The sequence below is a fragment of the Myxine glutinosa genome, chromosome 13, assembly GCF_964187855.1.
Source record: "Myxine glutinosa chromosome 13, kmMyxGlut1.1, whole genome shotgun sequence".
NCBI lineage: Eukaryota > Metazoa > Chordata > Myxini > Myxiniformes > Myxinidae > Myxine > Myxine glutinosa.
The window spans coordinates 103,469,900-103,491,630 of NC_136273.1; the positions used below are offsets into that span (position 1 = coordinate 103,469,900).

Genomic DNA, 21,731 nt, shown 5'->3' on the forward strand with positions numbered 1-21,731 from the left:
AAAAAAATTCTACAGGTGGAGTTGCACCTATTGGTGAAAATTTCCTGTCAATCGGACCAACGGTTGCAGAGAAAATCATATTTATTATGTGCGGGACAAACAAAAGGACTCAAATGCAATACCCTCTCCTCTGGCGAGGGTAATAAATGATGTAGAAGGAAGGATAAACTATGGCTACAATGTCAATGTACACACCAAACGTCATTCCATCAGCATCTTTGTGACCACGTGATTTGTGCTTCAATTTCATGTTAATCCATTGACATACTCACCTCTCGGTGTTGTAAGTTCAATCCATTGACCTTATCCAAACTTGAAGCCAAATCATAAACAGATCTTGCATAACTTCAGAGTCACACTTTCACACAATTCAATCCATGCACCCCAGAGATGACTCTTCAAGGCCTTGTCATCATCGCACACATCTGTTGCTCACACTTGAGCAGGGAGCATGCTACTATTGAAGAACTATCTGTTTCATATTTGAATCGCATACAAAAGCATACCTGTATGTGCTCCACCCGTTCCCTTCCCCCTTCCTTTTATTTTCTGTAAGAGTGGAACACCATTCCCTCCACCTACCCCCTTCCCCTCTCCTCTCACTACCCCCTCCATCTACCCCCTTCCCCTCTCACTACCCCCTCCATCTACCCCCTTCCCCTCTCACCACCCCTCCATCTACCCCCTTCTCCTCTCACTACCCCCTCCATCTACCCCCTTCTCCTCTCACTGCTCCCTCCACCTACCCATTCCCCTCTCACCACCCCCTCAATATACCCCCTTCCCCTCTCACTACCCCCTTCCCCTCTCACCACCACCTCCATCTACCCCCTTCCCCTCTCACTACCCCGTTCCCCTCTCACCACCCCGTTCCCCTCTCACCACCCCCTCTATCTACCCCCGTTCCCTCTCACTACCCCCTTCCCCTCTCACTACCCCCTTCCCCTCTCACCACCACCTCCATCTACCCCCTTCTCCTCCTCACTACCCCCTTCCCCTCTCACCACCACCTCCATCTACCCCCTTCCCCTCTCACTACCCCCTTCCCCTCTCACTACCCCCGTTCCCCTCTCACCACCACCTCCATCTACCCCCTTTCCCTCTCACTACCCCCTTCCCCCTCTCACTACCCCCTCCATCGACCCCCGTTCCCTCTCACTACCCCCTTCCCCTCTCACTACCCCCTTCCCCTCTCACCACCCACCTCCATCTACCCCCTTCTCCTCCTCACTACCCCCCTTCCCCTCTCACCACCCACCTCCATCTACCCCCTTCCCCTCTCCCTACCCCGTTCCCCTCTCACCACCCCCCTCCATCTACCCCTGTTCCCTCTCACTACCCCCTTCCCCTCTCACTACCCCCCTTCCCCTCTCACTACCCCCTTCTCCTCCTCACTACCCCCTTCCCCTGTCACCACCACCTCCATCTACCCCCTTCCCCTCTCACTACCCCCTTCCCCTCTCTCACCACCACCTCCATATACCCCCTTCCCCTCTCACTACCCCGTTCCCCTCTCACCACCCCCTCCATCTACCCCCGTTCCCTCTCACTACCCCGTTCCCCTCTCACCACCCCCTCCATCTACCCCCGTTCCCTCTCACTACCACCCTTCCCCTCTCACTACCCCCGTTCCCCTCTCACCACCCCCCTCCATCTACCCCCCTTTCCCTCTCACTACCCCCTTCCACTCTCACTACCCCCCTTCCCCTCTCACCACCACCTCCATCTACCCCCTTCTCCTCCTCACTACCCCCCTTCCCCTCTCACCACCCCTTTCATCTACCCCCTTCCCCTCTCACCACCCACCTCCATCTACCCCGTTCCCCTCTCACCACCCCCTCCATCTACCCCCTTCTTCTGTCACCACCCCCCTCCATCTATCCCCTTCCGCTCTCACCACCCCCTCCACCTACCCCCTTGCCCTCTCACTACCCACTCCTCCACTTCTCACTACTCCCTCCACATACCCCTTCCCCTCTCACCATCTTCGCACCCCCCTCTTCCTCCTTTCTATTGCTGAACTATCCATTTGCACTGCCCCTTCTTGTTGATTTATAGTTGTTTTATGAACATCAATTAATTATGTGATGTAATTGCAATTGTGATGTAATTCATATTTATAATTAATTATGTGATGCTTAAACCAACATGTCTCTTTTATTTCTTCTTCATATATTTTTAAACGTTTAAAAATCTTTATTTCCTTAATTTTGTTCTTTTGACACTTCATTATTTCCCTTCTAACATTGTCATCACATTCCCTTATCCCTTTCCCTTCTAACATTGTCATCATATTCCCTTATCCCTTTCCCTTCTAACATTGTCATCACATTCCCTTATCCCTTTCCCTTCTAACATTGTCATCACATTCCCTTATCCCTTTTGCTTCTAACATTGTCATCACATTCCCTTATCCCTTTCCCTTCTAACATTGTCATCACATTCCCTTATCCCTTTCCCTTCTAACATTGTCATCACATTCCCTTATCCCTTTCCCTTCTAACATTGTCATCACATTCCCTTATCCCTTTCCCTTCTAACATTGTCATCACATTCCCTTATCCCTTTTGCTTCTAACATTGTCATCACATTCCCTTATCCCTTTCCCTTCTAACATTGTCATCACATTCCCTTATCCCTTTCCCTTCTAACATTGTCATCACATTCCCTTATCCCTTTCCCTTCTAACATTGTCATCACATTCCCTTATCCCTTTCCCTTCTAACATTGTCATCACATTCCCTTATCCCTTTCCCTTCTAACATTGTCATCACATTCCCTTATCCCTTTCCCTTCTAACATTGTCATCACATTCCCTTATCCCTTTCCCTTCTAACATTGTCATCACATTCCCTTATCCCTTTCCCTTCTAACATTGTCATCACATTCCCTTATCCCTTTCCCTTCTAACATTGTCATCACATTCCCTTATCCCTTTCCCTTCTAACATTGTCATCACATTCCCTTATCCCTTTCCCTTCTAACATTGTCATCACATTCCCTTATCCCTTTCCCTTCCCCAATATTTTGGTAGGTGTTCATGATCAACCTTGAAAGAAGACCAGACCGCCACCAACTAATGATCTCCTTGCTTGATGAACTACGCATCGATTTCAAGCTCATAAAGGCTGTGGATGGAAAGTGAGGATACCATGCGGCTTGCCTTTTATACCACATTGGTGATGTGGCGTGGTGCATTGTTGAATTAGCAAGTTAAATACACCTCCCGCACTACTTAAAGTGCCATTTGTTTTTACATTCAGGTCCTTGAACAACAGCCAGATCCAAGCCATGAATATCGATATGCTCCCTGGATATGAGGACCCGTATTCGGCCCGTGCACTCACCAAGGGAGAGATAGGCTGCTTCCTCAGTCACTACAACATCTGGAAGAAGGTAGGAAGAGTTACAGATTCACTTCGGGACTTCACGGGCAATGGCTCTGATTATAATGCGAGATTGACACCTCAAAACATTGGATAGAACAGCACATGTGAAAGCATTGCTATTATCGTTGGGCTCAACATGCTTTATGTTTGAGGTGATTGGTTTTATTTGGAAATATACCTAAAATAATTGGAGGACTAAAAGTGATCATTTTACATCAAAAAAAAATTAAAGTACAAAAAAGAAACAAAAACAAAACTAGAACGGGCACTCGGTAGAGCGCATACCTTCGCCGCAGCTACTGTTCTGTACTTGGCATGGGAGTGTAGGGAACAGAACAACAAAAATACGATTTTGACCTTTTCGTGACCTTGACCTTGACCTTTGACCCGATTGCTCCCAAAATCTAATCAAATGTGTCCCGTATAATAACCAATCATCCCACCAAATTTCATGCAATTCGGTTGAATACTTTTTGAGTTATGCGAATAACATACACACACACACACACAGACATACAAATAAATACACAGCGATCAAAACATAACCTTCCGCTTTTGCGAAGGTAATGAAATAATAATAATAACAAAATTGATATCAATAATAATGATCACAATCATAAAAACAAAGAGATAATACAAAATCCAAATTCCATTTCATGACAATAATATTCTCGGCAACATTTGCACAATGCTTGTCTTGAAAAAGGAATAGAGGAGGCGCCCTGCCAGCCCCGGCCACCGCCCAAGCCACTCCCGTAACTAGCCAAACAGCCACCCTGGACCTAACTCGAGCCGCGCAAAACCCGTGCCAACCAGCCACCCTGGACCTAACTCGAGCCGCGCAAAACCCGTGCCAACCAGCCACCCTGGACCTAACTCGAGCCGCGCAAAACCCGTGCCAACCAGCCACCCTGGACCTAACTCGAGCCGCGCAAAACCCGTGCCAACCAGCCATCCTGGACCTAACTCGCGCCGTGCAAAATCCGTGCCAACCAGCCACCCTGGACCTAACTTGAGCCGCGCAAAACCCGTGCCAACCAGCCAGCCTGGACCTAACTCGAGCCGCGCAAAACCCGTGCCAACCAGCCACCCTGGACCTAACTCGAGCCGTGCCAAACCCGTGCCAACTAGCCACCCTGGACCTAACTCCAGCCGCGCAAAACCCGTGCCAACCAGCCACCCTGGACCTAACTCGAGCCGCGCAAAACCCGTGCCAACCAGCCACCCTGGACCTAACTCGCGCCATGCAAAATCCGTGCCAAACAGCCACCCTGGACCTAACTTGAGCCGCGCAAAACCCGTGCCAACCAGCCACCCTGGACCTAACTTGAGCCGCGCAAAACCAGTGCCAACCAGCCACCCTGGACCTAACTTGAGCCGCGCAAAACCCGTGCCAACCAGCTACCCTGGACCTAACTTGAGCCGCGCAAAACCAGTGCCAAACAGCCACCCTGGACCTAACTTGAGCCGCGCAAAACCCCTGCCAACCAGCCACCCTGGACCTAACTCGAGCCGCCCAAAACTCGTGCCAAACATCCACCCTGGACCTAACTTGAGCCGCGCAAAACCCGTGCCAACCAGCCACCCTGGACCTAACTTGAGCCGCGCAAAACCAGTGCCAAACAGCCACCCTGGACCTAACTTGAGCCGCGCAAAACCCCTGCCAACCAGCCACCCTGGACCTAACTCGAGCCGCCCAAAACTCGTGCCAAACATCCACCCTGGACCTAACTTGAGCCGTGCAAAATCCGTGCCAAACAGCCACCCTGGACCTAACTTGAGCCGCGCAAAACCCGTGCCAACCAGCCACCCTGGACCTAACTCGAGCCCATCTTCCCCCATCCAGAACCTTGATCTCTTCTACCCCCGTTAATGCGCCCAAAATCCGCCTTTTTCAAATTCCTTTTTTCTTTCCTGAAAAGTGAAAGTAGTAGTGTCCATTTGTTTTATACTGTGTACCCCTCCCCCATCCTCTCACAGCCCTCTCCCTTGCACAGATCTACCGACGTCCCTGTTCTCCACTGTTGTTGTGCTTGTGTGCTTCCCTCTCTCTCCTCCTTTTGTCTCCCACTCCCTTTATTGTATGTTTTTTTGTTTTATATGTTGCGCTTACACGAGCCCTGACTTTGTATACAAAAATCAAAAATATATAAATAAATAAAATTAATAAAAGGTCGGAATCCAGATCTGGCTGGATTCTGAATCCAGATAAAAAGCGTAAATTGTTCAGCTTGGTGGAGGGAAACACTCTTTTATGTGTCGTTCTAGTTATTAAATCTTTCTTAATTGTTGCACACCGCTCCTTTCCTCTTCCATCTCCAGGCGCTGCATGACGTCATCGCCGGGCACAAAAAGGGGACCGGCAATGATGCATGCGGAGAGGGTTTTTAGTACCCATGCCAAACGGGTACTAAAAACCCTAACAACTACAAGACACTGTCAACAACTACAAGACACTGTCAACAACTACAAGACACTGTCAACAACTACAAGACACTGTCAACAACTACAAGACACTGTCAACAACTACAAGACACTGTCAACAACTACAGGACACTGTCAACAACTACAAGACACTGTCAACAACTACAAGACACTGTCAACAACTACAAGACACTGTCAACAACTACAAGCCACTGTCAACAACTACAAGCCACTGTCAACAACTACAAGACACTGTCAACAACTACAAGACACTGTCAACAACTACAAGACACTGTCAACAACTACAAGACACTGTCAACAACTACAAGACACTGTCAACAACTACAAGACACGGTCAACAACTACAAGACACTGTCAACAACTACAAGACACTGTCAACAACTACAAGACACTGTCAACAACTACAAGAGAGCAACTACAAGCCAGGAGCTCAGGAGAGCCAGGAAGCAATATCTCTCCGTTCTCAAGACCGAACTCTCTTATCTGTCTCCCTCTTCCAAATCCTGGTGGCATCTGGTCAAATCTGTTTCTGGTGTTTGTTCCCCCTCCATCCCCTCCCTTACCTCAAACGGCTACACAGCTGACTCCGCACGTGAAAAAGCTGAATGCCTCAACTCTGTGTTTGCCTCTAAATCTTGTGTCCCAAACCCATCCCTCTCCGTACCCACCGTACCCAGTCGTACCCAGCTGCTCCTGGACTCCGTGTCCTTTCCTCCTGACAAGGTGGAAAAGTTTCTGTCAACCCTCGACTCTGATTCTGCAACTGGACCTGACGGCATCAGCCCACGGGTCCTAAAATCCTGTTCTTCCGCTCTTTCACTCCCTCTCTCTGTTCTCTTCACCCTCTCTTTTGCTCAAGGTCAACTGCCATCTGCTTGGAAATCAGCCAACATCACCGCTTTGCACAAAAAAGGTGCAAAAACAGATCCTAGCAACTACAGACCAATCAGCCTTCTCCCAATTATCAGCAAAGTCATGGAATCCATCATTGCTTCGGATATGAAATCTTTCCTCTTCTCCAATGGCTTGATCTCTGATCATCAATTTGGTTTCAGACCAGGTCACTCTACTCTGGACATGCTGCTTCTGCTGTCTCAACAATGGATCGAGGTCCTCAATGCCAAACAGGAAATTAGAGCTGTCTCCCTCGACATATCACGTGCCTTCGATACGGTCTGGCACCCCGCTCTGCTCACCAAACTCTCCTCCTTTGGTATCCATGGAAATCTCCACGCATGGCTGGCGGACTTCCTCTCTCGTCGTAGTCAACGTGTGGCCCTGAATGGGTTTCTCTCATCTCCTCTTCCTGTTCAGGTTGGAGTTCCCCAAGGCAGTGTTCTGGGCCCTGTGCTTTTTCTGGTCTTCATCAATGATCTCTCTGACTCTCTTGAAAATCCTCTCTATCTCTTTGCTGATGACTCCACTCTCTGCCGCTCCATTCCTCATCCCTCAGATCGGCAGTCTGCAGCCTCCTCACTCTCTGCAGACCTGGACAAAATCACAGACTGGGCAAACAAGTGGAACATGTCTTTCAATCCTGACAAATCTCACACTCTTACGATGTCTCTCCGAAAAGACCGACTGGACAACCCTCCCATCTACTTTCTGAATAATCCTCTCCAAGAAGTTCTGTCACTCAAGCTTTTGGGTCTCACTATCTGCCATGATCTTTCCTGGGAAAACCACATTTCCAAGCTGGCCTCCAAAGCCAGTCGCCGACTGGGCATCCTCCGTCGTGCGAAGTCCTTCCTTGGCACACCTGAGCTCCTCACCACATTCAAGGCTTTCATCCGCAGCTCAATGGAAAACTGCTCTCCCCTCTGGGCTGGTGCTCCTGCCTCACACCTAGCTCGTCTTCACGCTGTTGAAACCAAAGCGTTCAGAATCATTGGAATCTCCCGCGATGACGCTAACTCCAAGGGCCTTTCACTTACTCACTGCAGGCAGGTTGGTGGTCTTTCCGTCTTCTACCGACTCCTCTCTGGCCTTGCTCCCCCAGCTCTCTCTGGGCTCTGTCCCCCAAATATTCCTGCAGGTCACACAAGATCTGCCTGCAACCCTCTTATGGTTAAACTGCCAAAATCAAGACTCTCTGCTCACCTTCACTCCTTCATTCCTCTTTTCTCCCGCCTCTGGAACAAACTCCCTCACTCTCTTCAATCCCACTCCTCCCTCCAGGTCTTTAAAACGGCTGTTCACCACCATCTCTTATCTTCCCCCATCCAAAACCTTGATCTTTTCTACCCCCGCTAATTTCATCCCAAATCCACTTTTTTGAGGTGACTTTTGTCTTCTTTCCTGGAAGTCCTTGGTGTCCTTGCGTTTTATACCTATCCTGCCTCCCCCCAGGCCCGCTGCCTCCCACACATCTCCCGATGTCCCTGCCCTCAAATGTTGTGTTTGTGTGCTTCCTCCCCTTCTCTCCCCATCTTGTCGACCGCTCCCATTTATATATACTTTGTTTACTTGTTTGTTTGAGTTGTTTGTTTGATAAATGTTAGCTCTTTCACGAGCCTCGACTCTGTATACAAAACAAAAAAAAAAACACTGTCAACAACTACAAGACACTGTCAACAACTACAAGACACTGTCAACAACTACAAGACACTGTCAACAACTACAAGACACTGTCAACAACTACAAGACACTGTCAACAACTACAAGACACTGTCAACATCTACAAGACACTGTCAACAACTACAAGACACTGTCAACAACTACAAGACACTGTCAACAACTACAAGACACTGTCAACAACTACAAGACACTGTCAACAACTACAAGACACTGTCAACAACTACAAGACACTGTCAACAACTACAAGACACTGTCAACAACTACAAGACACTGTCAACAACTACAAGACACTGTCAACAACTACAAGACACTGTCAAGAACTACAAGACACTGTCAACAACTACAAGACACTGTCAACAACTACAAGACACTGTCAACAACTACAAGACACTGTCAACATCTACAAGACACTGTCAACAACTACAAGACACTGTCAACAACTACAAGACACTGTCAACAACTACAAGACACTGTCAACAACTACAAGACACTGTCAACAACTACAAGACACTGTCAACAACTACAAGACACTGTCAACATCTACAAGACACTGTCAACAACTACAAGACACTGTCAACAACTACAAGACACTGTCAACAACTACAAGAGACTGTCAACAACTGCAAGACACTGTCAACAACTACAAGACACTGTCAACAACTGCAAGACACTGTCAACAACTACAACACACTGTCAACAACTACAAGACACTGTAAACAACTACAAGACACTGTAAACAACTACAAGACACTGTCAACAACTACAAGACACTGTCAACAACTACAAGACACTGTCAACAACTACAAGACACTGTCAACAACTACAAGACACTGTCAACATCTACAAGACACTGTCAACAACTACAAGACACTGTCAACATCTACAAGACACTGTCAACAACTATAAGACACTGTAAACAACTACAAGACACTGTCAACAACTACAAGACACTGTTAATGAAATACAAACTTTGAAGAGAGAACTGAAAATTTGGAAAAACAAATCATCAAACTTTTCCAAAATCATCGATCAGACATCGTTACACCCGCGATCAATGATAAGGAATGAAAAACACCAACCCCATGTCCCTGCCATCCCGTCCATGTTGATAAGGAATCCTTTGTGGTGCCCGGATATCTCCAGCGAACCATGTTTGGTCTTTTAACCGGTGACCCAGAGCACAAGGAGCCACCCAATCGGGTCAGCACCCGGATGCAATCCTTCAGTCACGAAGAGCAGGCAGCCGATTGATTAAGAAATGAATTATTTTATGATCATTGTTTTTTTATGTTAATTACACAATTAATCAATCAATTATTGTACAACCCTCCCTGCCAATTCCCATCTCCATGTGCTGCAAGGTGGCATCGCCGGGTGCCTCAAGCGCCCCGGATATGCTATTTATTGATTTGGCATGGGGCGGCGTACTTTGAATGTATCCATACTTGTTTGCTTGTTTTTTTTGGCAATTGTTTTTTTTGGCAATTGGCAATTTTTACAATTTTGTTTACAAGAACTGTGGTTTTTTTTTTCTAAAATTGTGTTGTTAATATACTATATGTGAATTAATGATCGAGTTTTATAACTATTTAATGCGCAAATTCTGACCTTTTACAGGTATTGGAGCACAACCTGGGGAAGGTCTTGGTTCTTGAGGATGACTGCCGTTTTGAGCCGTTCTTCCATCGGCGTTTGACCCGCATCATGAATGACATCGATGTCGTTGGCCTTGACTGGGACCTGATGTAAGATCCATTCACCACTAGATTTGCTCAATAACAAATTGTTGTTTCATTTGGCTCAACCTACAAATAATGTTGATAACTTCATCATCTGTCGTTGTGGAATCAAGAGTTTTGCGTGTCTATTTGAGATTGTTTGATTCATCGAAACTTTAAGTGCAAATGTCTTCATTCAATCTGTAAAAATATGAAGCCATTTGAAAGAATGAATCCTCACACAGTTAAGGATCTGTTGATCCCAAAAGAAAAATGGGAAAGTTTTGGACGAATCAAAATCTTTACAATCAGAACAAAAGCTTTTGTAAGAATATAAAGATCAAAGTGCATGTTTTAACTTTGCTCAAAACAAAAGTGGACCATGTAGAGCTCAGTTTTCATCTGAACCCATAACTTGTGCTGTGATCCCAGATCACAATGCCATTGTAGATTGGTCCCTTGTCTACTCATGTTCTTGTAATTCATGTAAATGTACATCAAAGTGATGTCAGCAAGTGTCTCCAACTTCTGGGCCTCATCGTCAGCTGTGACCTCTACTGTGGAGACCATATATCAAAGCTGGCCTACAAAGCCAGCTGCCAACTGGGCATCCTTCCCGTTGTTTAACAGACGGGGTGATTCATCAATGTGTGCGCCATCCCTTGGATGGACTTAAAAGGGGGGTCAGTTGCATTCGTTTGTGGACATTAGAGATCCAATGGTGTTCTTCGCAAAGAGGAGGCAAGTTGTCACCGGAACCCTGAACAAATTACAAATTCCTACCCCAACCAGCAGAGATCATTGCATCAGTGGAACAGCTGCACCCTCAGCCATTGATGCTACCCTGCAGCCTTGTGCTGCGAACGAACAAAGGAGAAGAACTGGGTATTGTACACCGCTCCTTTCCAATTCTATCTCCAGGCGCTGCATGACGTCATCGCCGGGCACCTAAGGGGGCCTGGCGATGATGCACACTGAAAGGCAGTACTCAGTTTTCACTTCGGTTTCTTGTTTTCTTTCTTGTTGTACACCGCTCCTTTCCTAAGCCATCTCCAGGCGCTGCACAACGTCATTGCCGGGCACCGAAGGGGGCTCGGCAATGACGCACGCTAAAAGGGAGTACTTAGTTTTCACTCGGGTTGTTTGTTTGTTATCTTGCCAAAACGAAGTTTTTGCAAGATGTATTAGTCAGCTTGTATGTTTGTTTGTTTGTTTTTTTGTTTTTTTGTTTGTGGTTAATCATTTTTTTTCACGTTTAGATCACTCTGTAGACCACAGTTATTATTGGAAACTCCTGTAACTTCGCATATCAGAGTCCTATAGAGATACCCTTCAGCACACAAAATTTTGAAGGTCAAGGTCAAAGGTCAAGGTCACTTTGTGGTCAATCATGGAGGTCGACGAAACACTAATTTTTTGAGTAACTTTGATCGGATCGTCTCCAAACTTCATGGGAATCTAGTATATGGTCCGACGCTCAGCTGATTAGTTTTTGGTGGCGATCGGCCTTGACCTTCATGGTTAGCGCTGGAGGTCGAAAATTATTGACCCCAAGGTCAAATTTTGAAATCGTAGGTACCATATCGAGTAATACCTCATATGAATGCCCTTGATGAGTGCTTCCCAGATCTGTAAACAGTTTGACGCTATGACGTCATTTGATGACGTCATGACGAAAAAACGGAATTTTCACATTTTGGCAAGATACGGTTCACCCTGTGGGTGACATATTTTTATTTTGTTTGTGGTTAATCATTTTTTTTCACGTTTAGATCACTCTGTAGACCACAGTTATTATTGGAAACTCCTGTAACTTCGCATATCAGAGTCCTATAGAGATACCCTTCAGCACACAAAATTTTGAAGGTCAAGGTCAAAGGTCAAGGTCACTTTGTGGTCAATCATGGAGGTCGACGAAACACTAATTTTTTGAGTAACTTTGATCGGATCGTCTCCAAACTTCATGGGAATCTAGTATATGGTCCGGCGCTCAGCTGATTAGTTTTTGGTGGCGATCGGCCTTGACCTTCATGGTTAGCGCTGGAGGTCGAAAATTATTGACCCCAAGGTCAAATTTTGAAATCGTAGGTACCATATCGAGTAATACCTCATATGAATGCCCTTGATGAGTGCTTCCCAGATCTGTAAACAGTTTGACGCTATGACGTCATTTGATGACGTCATGACGAAAAAACGGAATTTTCACATTTTGGCAAGATACGGTTCACCCTGTGGGTGACATATTTTTATTTATTTATTTGTTTGTTTGTTTGTCCGGGCGATATCTCAGCCATCCTTTGAGCTAGGGAGCTGAAATTTTGGCACAATAGTGAGAAAGTGCTTTGGCAAAAAAGGTATTTTTTGTTTTTTGATTAATTAATTAATTGATCAATTACTTAATTATTATCGATTAATTAAGAACTTGTGGTACACCGCTCCTTTCCCATTCCATCTCCAGGCGCTGCATTACTTAATTGCCGGGCACAAAAGGGGGCTCGGCAATGACACACACTGAAAGGGAGTACTTAGTTTTCACTCTGGTTGTTTGTTTTCTTGTTTGTTTTCTTGGTTGTTTGTTTGTTTGTTTGTTTGTCCGGGCGATATCTCAGCCATCCTTTGAGCTAAGGAGCTGAAATTTTGGCACAATAGTGAGAAAGTGCTTTGGCAAAAAAGGTATTTTTTTGTTTTTTGATTAATTAATTAATTGATCAATTACTTAATTATTATCGATTAATTAAGAACTTGTGGTACACCGCTCCTTTCCCATTCCATCTCCAGGCGCTGCATTACGTAATTGCCGGGCACCAAAGGGGGCTCGGCAATGACACACACTGAAAGGGAGTACTTAGTTTTCACTCCGGTCGTTTGTTTTCTGGTTTTCTTGTTTGTTTGTTTGTTTTCTTGTGAGCAAGTGCTTTGGCAAAACGGTATTTTTTGTTTTTTGATTAATCAATTAATTGATTAGTTATTTAATTATTATTGATTAATTAAGTACTTATTTATTTCCTTTCTCTTGTGACCAATATCTCAGGCACCATTTGAGCTAGGAAGCTGATATTTGGACATGACAATGACCAAGTGATTTGGCTGTAAAGGGTATTTTAATTAATTTTCATAAAGTTACATCTTCCGATGAAACACTTGTGGTTGAGGTATGCCATTAGCCAATTGATGAATAAATTATTTCATGACTGTAATTTATTGCACACCTATTGACTATAATTCTCCCTCCCAATACCGTCTCCATGTGTTGCACTACGGCATTGCCGGGCACCGAAGGCGCCCCGGAAATGTCGCGTGCTGGAGGATGTTGTTGTTTTTTTGTCATGGGGGCGGTGTACTTTGAATGTATCTGTACTTGTCCCACATTTTTCCATGTCTTCATTTTATAAATTATAATTTTTCCTCAGCCTACAATAACTATGACTGGAGCTCAATGGAGTTCTGCTTCTCTGTTATCTGGTACCCCCAATTCACACCTGTCTCTCCTGGGTGATCTGGAATTCAAATATCTCAACGTTGTTGGCATCTCCCCAAAAGAAGCAAAAGAACAGGGCCCTCTGCTCTCTCATACATACACTCTCTGTTTTCTACCACCTTCCCTCGGGTCTTTCCCCTTCTACTCCCCTTCCCTCTCATGTGCCACACATTCTGCCAGCAACCCCCTTCTTTCAGGAAACTCCAAAAATTCAGGCTTGCTTCTCAACACCACTCTTTTGTTCCTCTCTTCTCCTGCTTGTGGTACCTCCATCCACTCTTCCCTCTAAGTCTTCAATTTGCCAGTGCACCATCATCCCAAGTCATCCTCCATCCACCGCCACTATCTTTCTTCTCCCCATTAACCCTCCCCTACCTCTTCCCATCCATTTGAAGGTTACTATATTTCTTCTCCTTCTCTCTCCTAACTCATTCTGTTTGCTCAATCATTTGTTACATCCAAATGTTGTCCTATCTGCTCCACTGTCATTGCATTATCTTCTACCCTCTGTCACTTTGCTACCACACAGTCACTAGATACCATCAATTATCAAGGTTATTTGCTACCACACAGAGTCAGTTGATACCTTGACATGGTTATCAATATGATTACTCGTGTTGATAACCTTGTCAATGGTCGGCCATGTTCTGTACTGCTAATCATGCTATGTCCATTTATTCCATTCCAACAGTTATGTGGGTCGAAAGAGGATGCAGCTGGAGTACCCAGAGACACCGGTGCCAGGTGTGCCCAACCTAGTGGAGGCCGACTACTCATACTGGACACTGAGCTATGTGCTCTCACACAGTGGTGCGGCCAAGTTGGTGGCTGCACGGCCACTCGGCCGCATGCTACCTGTGGATGAGTTTCTCCCGGTCATGTTCAACAAGCACCCCGTGTGAGCCACGTTTTTACTGTCTTCTTCCTTTGCCAACATTTCCGTTCGTCAATTGGACTTATTTGTACAAAGGATGTTGTAGATTTCAAGCAATTTCACTATTCAAGATGTCACAGTCCAAACACCTGTTAAAGTGAATGCAATTCGACTATAGATTAAGGGTCCTTACCTTACAGGTTAGATTACAGATAATACCAATTTAGTTTATTCAAAATCAGGGGTTTTGTTTTTGGTCGTGTTGCAAACACATTCATTCAGTTATAATTGCACTTGTGGTCATTGAGGCCTATGCACTGTATATATACAGTGCCTATAGAAAGTCTACACCCCCTTTCAAAATTTTCACCTTTTGTTGCCTTAGGCCTTAAGGTTAGGGTTAGCCTGGAATTAAATTACATTAAATCAGACTTTTTCCACCTTTATTTACACATCGTAACCCACAAACTTCCAAGTGAAAAACAATTTCTACAAATTTCAGAAAATTAATTTAAAATACAAAACTAGAATATCTTGGTTAGTTAAGTGTCCACCTTCCTGAGTTCATACTTGGTGGAAGCAGCTTTGACAGCAATTACAGGTGTGGGTCTGTTGGGATAGGTCTCTACCAACTATGCCCACCTTGATTGGGCAATATTTGCCCATTCTTCTGTACAAAACTGTTCAAGCGCAGTCATGTTGCATGGAGAATGTTGATGGACAGCAATCTTCAAATCATTCCACAGATTTTCGATTGGATTTAGGTCGGGGCTTCTGATTGGACTACTCAAGGACATTTACCTTTTTGTTCCTTAGCCACTCCAGTGTAGCTTTGGCTGTGTGCTTTGGGTCGGTGTCATGGTGAAAGGTGAACTTCCGTCCTAATTTCAACTTTCTTGCAGAGAGCAGCAGGTTTTCCTCTAGGATTTTTCTGTATTTTGCTCCATCCATTTTCCCTTTTACCCTGACAAGTGCCGCAGTCCCTGCTGATAAGAAACATCCCCATAACATGATGCTGCCACCACCATGCTTCACAGTAGGGATGGTGTTCTTTCGGTGATGTGCTGTGTTGGGTTTGCACCAAACATAAGGTTTTGCATTTTGACCAAAAAGTTCCATCTTTGTTTCGTCAGACCACATCACTTTTTGCCACATGGCTTCAGAATCTCCGGAATGTTTCTATTGCCTTCCTCAAATAGGACTCAAGGTGGGCTTTTTGAGTAATGGCTTCCTTCTTGCCACGCTACCATACAGGCCAGACTTGTGGAGTGCTTGGGATATTGTTGTCACATGCACACAGTGACTGGTGTCTTTGCCATTAAGGCCTGTAACTCTTTCAAAGTTGCCATTGGCCTCTCTGATCAGTCTCCTCATTGATTGGTCATCCAGTTTGGAGGGACGACCTGTTCTAGGCAGGGTCTTTGTGGTACCATACATCTTCCACATCTTAATGATTTTCTTGACTGTGCTCCATGGGATATTCAAGGCCTTTGAAATATTTTAATACTGTTACGTTTGTGTGGGTAGGAAATAAATACCATAGTGGAGTTAGGATCATATAGGTTTTAGCATGGACCGTGTGACGTGTAGAAAGCCCACTTTGATGTACATTAGAAGGGTACACCGTGAGATTAAGAGTGTTTGTGTCACCACATGGAGGGTGGTTTTTGTGTTAGTTAAATAGGGCTTAAGGATAATTCCCAGTATGTAATTGCCTCCTGTGATTTTCCCTTCTGGTTTTTACAAGTAAAAAGGCTGGCCATAAAAGCCCTCGTTCGCCAACAACAACAATAACAACAACGGCCATGAAACCGACATTGCCGACAGAAAGCCGAACATTGCCGAACGACTGCTAGACTCTGTCTCCAAGGGATCGTGACCGATAAGCCACGTGCCAAAGTTCATTGTTGGTTGAGAGCATATGGAATGATGTAATGGGACACTGGGATTAGTCGGGGGGTGACGTCAGCAAGGGAAAAATGAGGGTGCGTCCCTCCCTCTTACTCTCTCTGGTGCTGGCTTCGTGACGGGCGGTCGCGTTTTCTCATGTGCGCTTGAGGAGAACTGTTCGGAGCCCAGAAAACCTTGCAGCGTTGGAGCCGGGGTGTTGTTTTGACTCGGTGCTCTTCGAGGGAGCTAACGACCGGGTTGTGCTGGCTGCGCCGGGATCGAGCGGGGGGATGTTTGGATGCCTGCTGCACAGCTTGGTGTCCTGGTGCGATTGACCGGTGCCAATGTTCGAGCGCTTCGACGCGCGGTCCTCTCGGCGAACAACCCCACCAAAGTTCTTGTCGAGAACAGAGCTGAGTGCCAAATAAAAGGGGGGATTTTCTTTTTAATTTCTTTAATCTTTCCCCCTGTCTGTTTTTGGGTCTGTGTGGAGGGTTTCTCACCATGGGATTTATAGTTTCACCTCACATCCATTTTATCTCCACATTTATTTTCATTAAATTCAATTATCGTGCATTTTATTATTGTGTCGCGTTTCTTTGTTCTGTAGGTTTCGGATTAGACCCGTGTGCTCGTACAGGGAAGACCTCAGCTCCTTCCTGTCCCTCGCGCGTGCCAAAAAGATTCTGCCAATTCTCGAACTGTTGCCTTGGAGTTAGCCGATTGGCTTTCCGTCTGAGGCTGGTGTTCATTGGCCACGGACGCGACAATACCCATCCCCTGATCTGTGCCTTTCCCCAACTTTGAGCAGCACATCAAGCGACATGTTCTTCACCTTCCATGTTTGAGCAGCACATCAAGCTATATGTTCCCTACCCTCCATATTTGAGCATCACATCAAGCTACATGTTCTCTACCCTCCATATGTGAGCATCACATCAAGCTACATGTTCTCTACCCTCTGTATTTGAGCATCACATCAAGCTACATGTTCTCTACCCTCCACATTTGAGCATCACATCAAGCGACATGTTCTCTACCCTCCATATTTGAACAGCACATCAAGCTACATGTTCTCTACCCTCCATATTTGAGCATCACATCAAGCTACATGGTCTCGACCCTCCATGTTTTTTTTTTTTTTTTTTTTTTTTTTTTTTGTAAACAATCGATGCTCGTGAAAGAGCTAATATTTATTTCACAAACAAATCAACCAGACAAACAAGATATATGAAAAGAGGGAGCAGAAGGCAAGATGGGGAGAAAAGGGGAAGCACACAAACATAACATTTGAGAGCAGGGAGATGTGTGGGAGGGAGAGGGCTTGGGGGGAGGAGGCGTGGGAAGGGGGGGGGGGGGGGGGAGAAGTATAAAACACAAGGACACCAAGGACTTCCAGGACAGAAGTTGGTATTTTTAAAAAGTGGATTTGGGGTGAAATTAGCGGGGGTAGAAAAGATCAAGGTATTGGATGGGGGAAGATAAGAGATGGCGGTGAACAGCTGTTTTAAAGACCTGGAGGGTGGAGTGGGATGGAAGAGAGTGAGGGAGTTTGTTCCAGAGGCGGGAGAAAAGAGGAATGAAGGAGTGAAGGTGAGCAGAGAGTCTTGATTTTGGCAGTTTAACCATAAGAGGGTTGCAGGCAGATCTTGTGCGACCTGTAGGAATATTTGGGGGACAGAGCCCAGAGAGAGCTGAGGGGGCAAGGCCAGAGAGGAGTCGGTAGAAGGCGGAAAGACCACCAACCTGCCTGTGGTGAGTGAGTGAAAGGCCCTTGGAGATAGCTTCATCGCGGGAGATTCCAATGATTCTGAAAGCTTTGGTTTCAACAGCGTGAAGCCGAGCTAGGTGTGAGGCAGGAGCACCAGCCCAGAAGGGAGAGCAGTATTCCATTGAGCTGCGGATGAAAGCCTTGTATGTGGTGAGGAGCTCAGGTGTGCCAAGGAAGGACTTCGCACGACGGAGGATGCCCAGTCGGCGACTGGCTTTGGGGGCCAGATTTGAAATGTGGTTTTCCCAGGAAAGATCATGGCAGATAGTGAGACCCAAAAGCTTGAGTGACAGAACTTCTTGGGGAGGATTATTCAGAAAGTGAATGGGAGGGTTGTCCAGTCGGTCTTTTCGGAGAGACATCGTAAGAGTGTGAGATTTGTCAGGATTGAAAGACATGTTCCACTTGTTTGCCCAGTCTGTGATTTTGTCCAGGTCTGCAGAGAGTGAGGAGGCTCAGACTGCCGATCTGAGGGATGAGGAATAGAGCGACAGAGAGTAGAGTCATCAGCAAAGAGATAGAGAGAGGATTTTCAAGAGAGTCAGAGAGATCATTGATAAAGACCAGAAAAAGCACAGGGCCCAGAACACTACCTTGGGGAACTCCAGCGTGAACAGGAAGAGGAGATGAGAGAAACCCGTTCAGGGCCACAAGTTGACTACGACTAGAGAGGAGGTCCGCCAGCCATGCGTGGAGATTTCCATGGATACCAAAGGAGGAGAGTTTGGTGAGCAGAGCGGGGTGCCAGACCGTATCGAAGGCACGTGATATGTCAAGGGAGACAGCTCTAATTTCCTGTTTGGCGTTGAGGACCTCCATCCATTGTTGAGAAAGCAGAAGCAGCATGTCCAGAGTGGAGTGACCAGGTCTGAAACCAAATTGATGATCAGAGATCAAGCCATTGGAGAAGAGGAAAGATTTCATATCTGAAGCAATGATGGATTCCATGACTTTGCTGATAATTGGGAGAAGGCTGATTGGTCTGTAGTTGCTAGGATCTGTTTTTGCACCTTCTTTGTGCAAAGCGGTGATGTTGGCTGATTTCCAAGCAGATGGAAGATGACCTTGAGCAAATGAGAGGGTGAAGAGAACAGAGAGAGAGGGAGTGAAAGAGTGGAAGAACAGGATTTTAGGACCCGTGGGCTGATGCCGTCAGGTCCAGTTCCTGAATCAGAGTCGAGGGTTGACAGAAACTTTTCCACCTTGTCAGGAAGAAAGGACACGGAGTCCAGGAGCAGCTGGGTACGACTGGGTACGGTGGGTACAGAGAGGGATGGCTTTGGGACACAAGATTTAGAGGCAAACACAGAATTGAGGCATTCAGCTTTTTCACGTGCAGAGTCAGCCGTGTAGCCGTTTGAGGTGTGGGAGGGGATGGAGGGGGAACAAACACCAGAAACAGATTTGACCAGATGCCACCAGGATTTGGAAGAGGGAGACAGATAAGAGAGTTCGGTCTTGAGAACGGAGAGATATTGTTTCCTGGCTCTCCTGAGGGTGGACACACACTTGTTTCGAGCTTTGTGAAAGGAAATGAGATTTCCTTCCGTTGGATTTGCTTTCCAGGAGACGAAAGCAAGTTGTTTCTGGGCAACAGCCTCACCTCAAGATTCCGTGTACCATGGACGGGAGGAAGGGTATGACAACTGAAGACGAGATGGGATAAATCTGTGCATGAGAGAGAGCAATTTACTTTGGAAGAATTCCCAGGATGAGTTGATGTCAGAGGCGGTAGAGATGGGAGACCAGTCCAGATGATTGATGGCTGCTTGAAGACCGTGCCAGTTGGACTGAGTGAAATGCCAGACTCGTCGTCGCTGAGGAGGCTCTCTGAGAATGGTCAGAGAGATGTCCACTTTAACAAGCACATGATCAGATGAGCCGATTGGAGCAGAAGAAGAGCAGCAGACATTTTCAGGGAAGTTAGTCATAACCAAGTCCAGAAGAGAAGATGCTCCGTTGACTGAGATCCGGGTCGGGAAATTGACAGATTGTGTCAGTCCCAGTGAGTCGCAGAAGTCATTTGCTGAAGAGCCATGGCCTGTGAGAGAGGTACCCACACTCAGCCAACTGGCATGGTGACAATTGAAATCACCACATATGAGGAAGAGAGAGTTGGGATGGGTAGATAGAAGTTGGTCCATATTATCAGACAGCGAGATGTAGATGGAGTCATCACTGTTTGGTGGACGGTACAACACACATATGAACAAAAGGTGGGAGCGAAGGGGAAGCCGCAGCTAAAGGTATTCCTGGGGGTAAGGTGGAGAGAGGGCAGTGCAGGGCGAGTGAGGAAGAGTTTTTTTTAATAAAGGTAGCAACCCCACCTCCAGGACGAGGCTCGGGTCTATCATACCGGAGGAGGGAGTAAACTGGGAGAGATACCAAGGAATCAGAGACATCATGAAGGAGGAAAGTTTCTGTAAAGCAGATCACGTCTGGTTTGTCAGAAGCAACCTGTATGGAGAGATCAGTTAAGTTTGAGCGAAGGCCCCGGATGTTTGAGGTCCATACCGTTGATGAAGAGGAAGGGGGAGCATCGGATACAGAACAGAGGGGGGGGAGGGGTAGGGTAAGATGTGGAAGAGGAGGAGGAGGTAGGGAGAGCTGTTGAAGGTGTGTCAGAGATTTCAGAATATCTTGGAGAAAGGGAAGAATGGGGTGGACAAAAGGTTTGATGGTGATTGGGTGAGGGACAGTGAGGTGTTATTTGAGGATGGGGAAGAGCGAGGCAGAAGGTTGGGGAAGATGAAGGTGAAAGTTGGAAGGGGGAAGATGCGGGGAGGACGCTTTGAGGAGGAGGGGTGAGAGGGGAGTCTAGGAGGGGAGGAGCGAGGGAGAGTCTCGGAGGGGAGGGATGTGGGGGGAGATTCGGAGGGAAGGGGAAAGGGGGGAGATTTGAAAGGGATGGCTGATGGGGAAGATTTGGAGGGGAGGGGCAAGGGGGAAGATTTGAAAGAGATGGGTGATGTGGAAGATTTGGAGGGGAGGGGCAAGGGGGTAGATTTGGAGGGGAGGGGCGATGGGGAAGTTTTGGAGGGGAGGGGTGATGGGGAAGTTTTGGAGGGAAGGGGGATGGGGAAGATTTGGAGGGGAGGGGCAAGGGGGAAGATTTGAAAGGGATGGGTGATGGGGAAGATTTGGAGGGGAGGGGCAAGGGGGAATATTTGAAAGAGATGGGTGATGGTGAAGATTTGGAGGGGAGGGGCAAGGGGGTAGATTTGGAGGGGAGGGGTGATGGGGAAGTTTTGGGGGGAGGGGTGATGGGGGAAGTTTTGGAGGGAAGGGGTGATGGGGAAGATTTGGAGGGGAGGGGCAAGGGGGAAGATTTGAAAGGGATGGATGATGGGGAAGATTTGGAGGGGAGGGGCAAGGAGGAATATTTGAAAGAGATGGGTGATGGGGAAGATTTGGAGGGAGGGGCAAGGGGGTAGATTTGGAGGGGAGGGGTGATGGGGAAGTTTTGGAGGGGAGGGGTGATGGGGAAGTTTTGGAGGGAATGGGTGATGGGGAAGATTTGGAGGGGAGGGGTGAGATTGGATTTTGAAAAGTGTACGATTAATGGGAAACGAACATTTATTGCAAAAAG

The 21,731-nt window shown here is 46.6% G+C and overlaps 1 protein-coding gene across 1 annotated transcript in view; it reads left to right on the forward strand.

Annotated features, from left to right (window-relative positions):
* The window catches only part of LOC137413781 (procollagen galactosyltransferase 1), a 204,155-nt gene that overhangs the window by 151,144 nt on the left and 31,280 nt on the right, over positions 1-21,731 (forward strand). The window contains exons 8-11 of the mRNA XM_078767833.1: positions 3,035-3,141; positions 3,264-3,396; positions 10,029-10,156; positions 14,299-14,505. Coding sequence (XP_078623959.1) covers positions 3,035-3,141; positions 3,264-3,396; positions 10,029-10,156; positions 14,299-14,505 — 575 coding nt within the window. The remainder of the gene's footprint in view (positions 1-3,034; positions 3,142-3,263; positions 3,397-10,028; positions 10,157-14,298; positions 14,506-21,731) is intronic.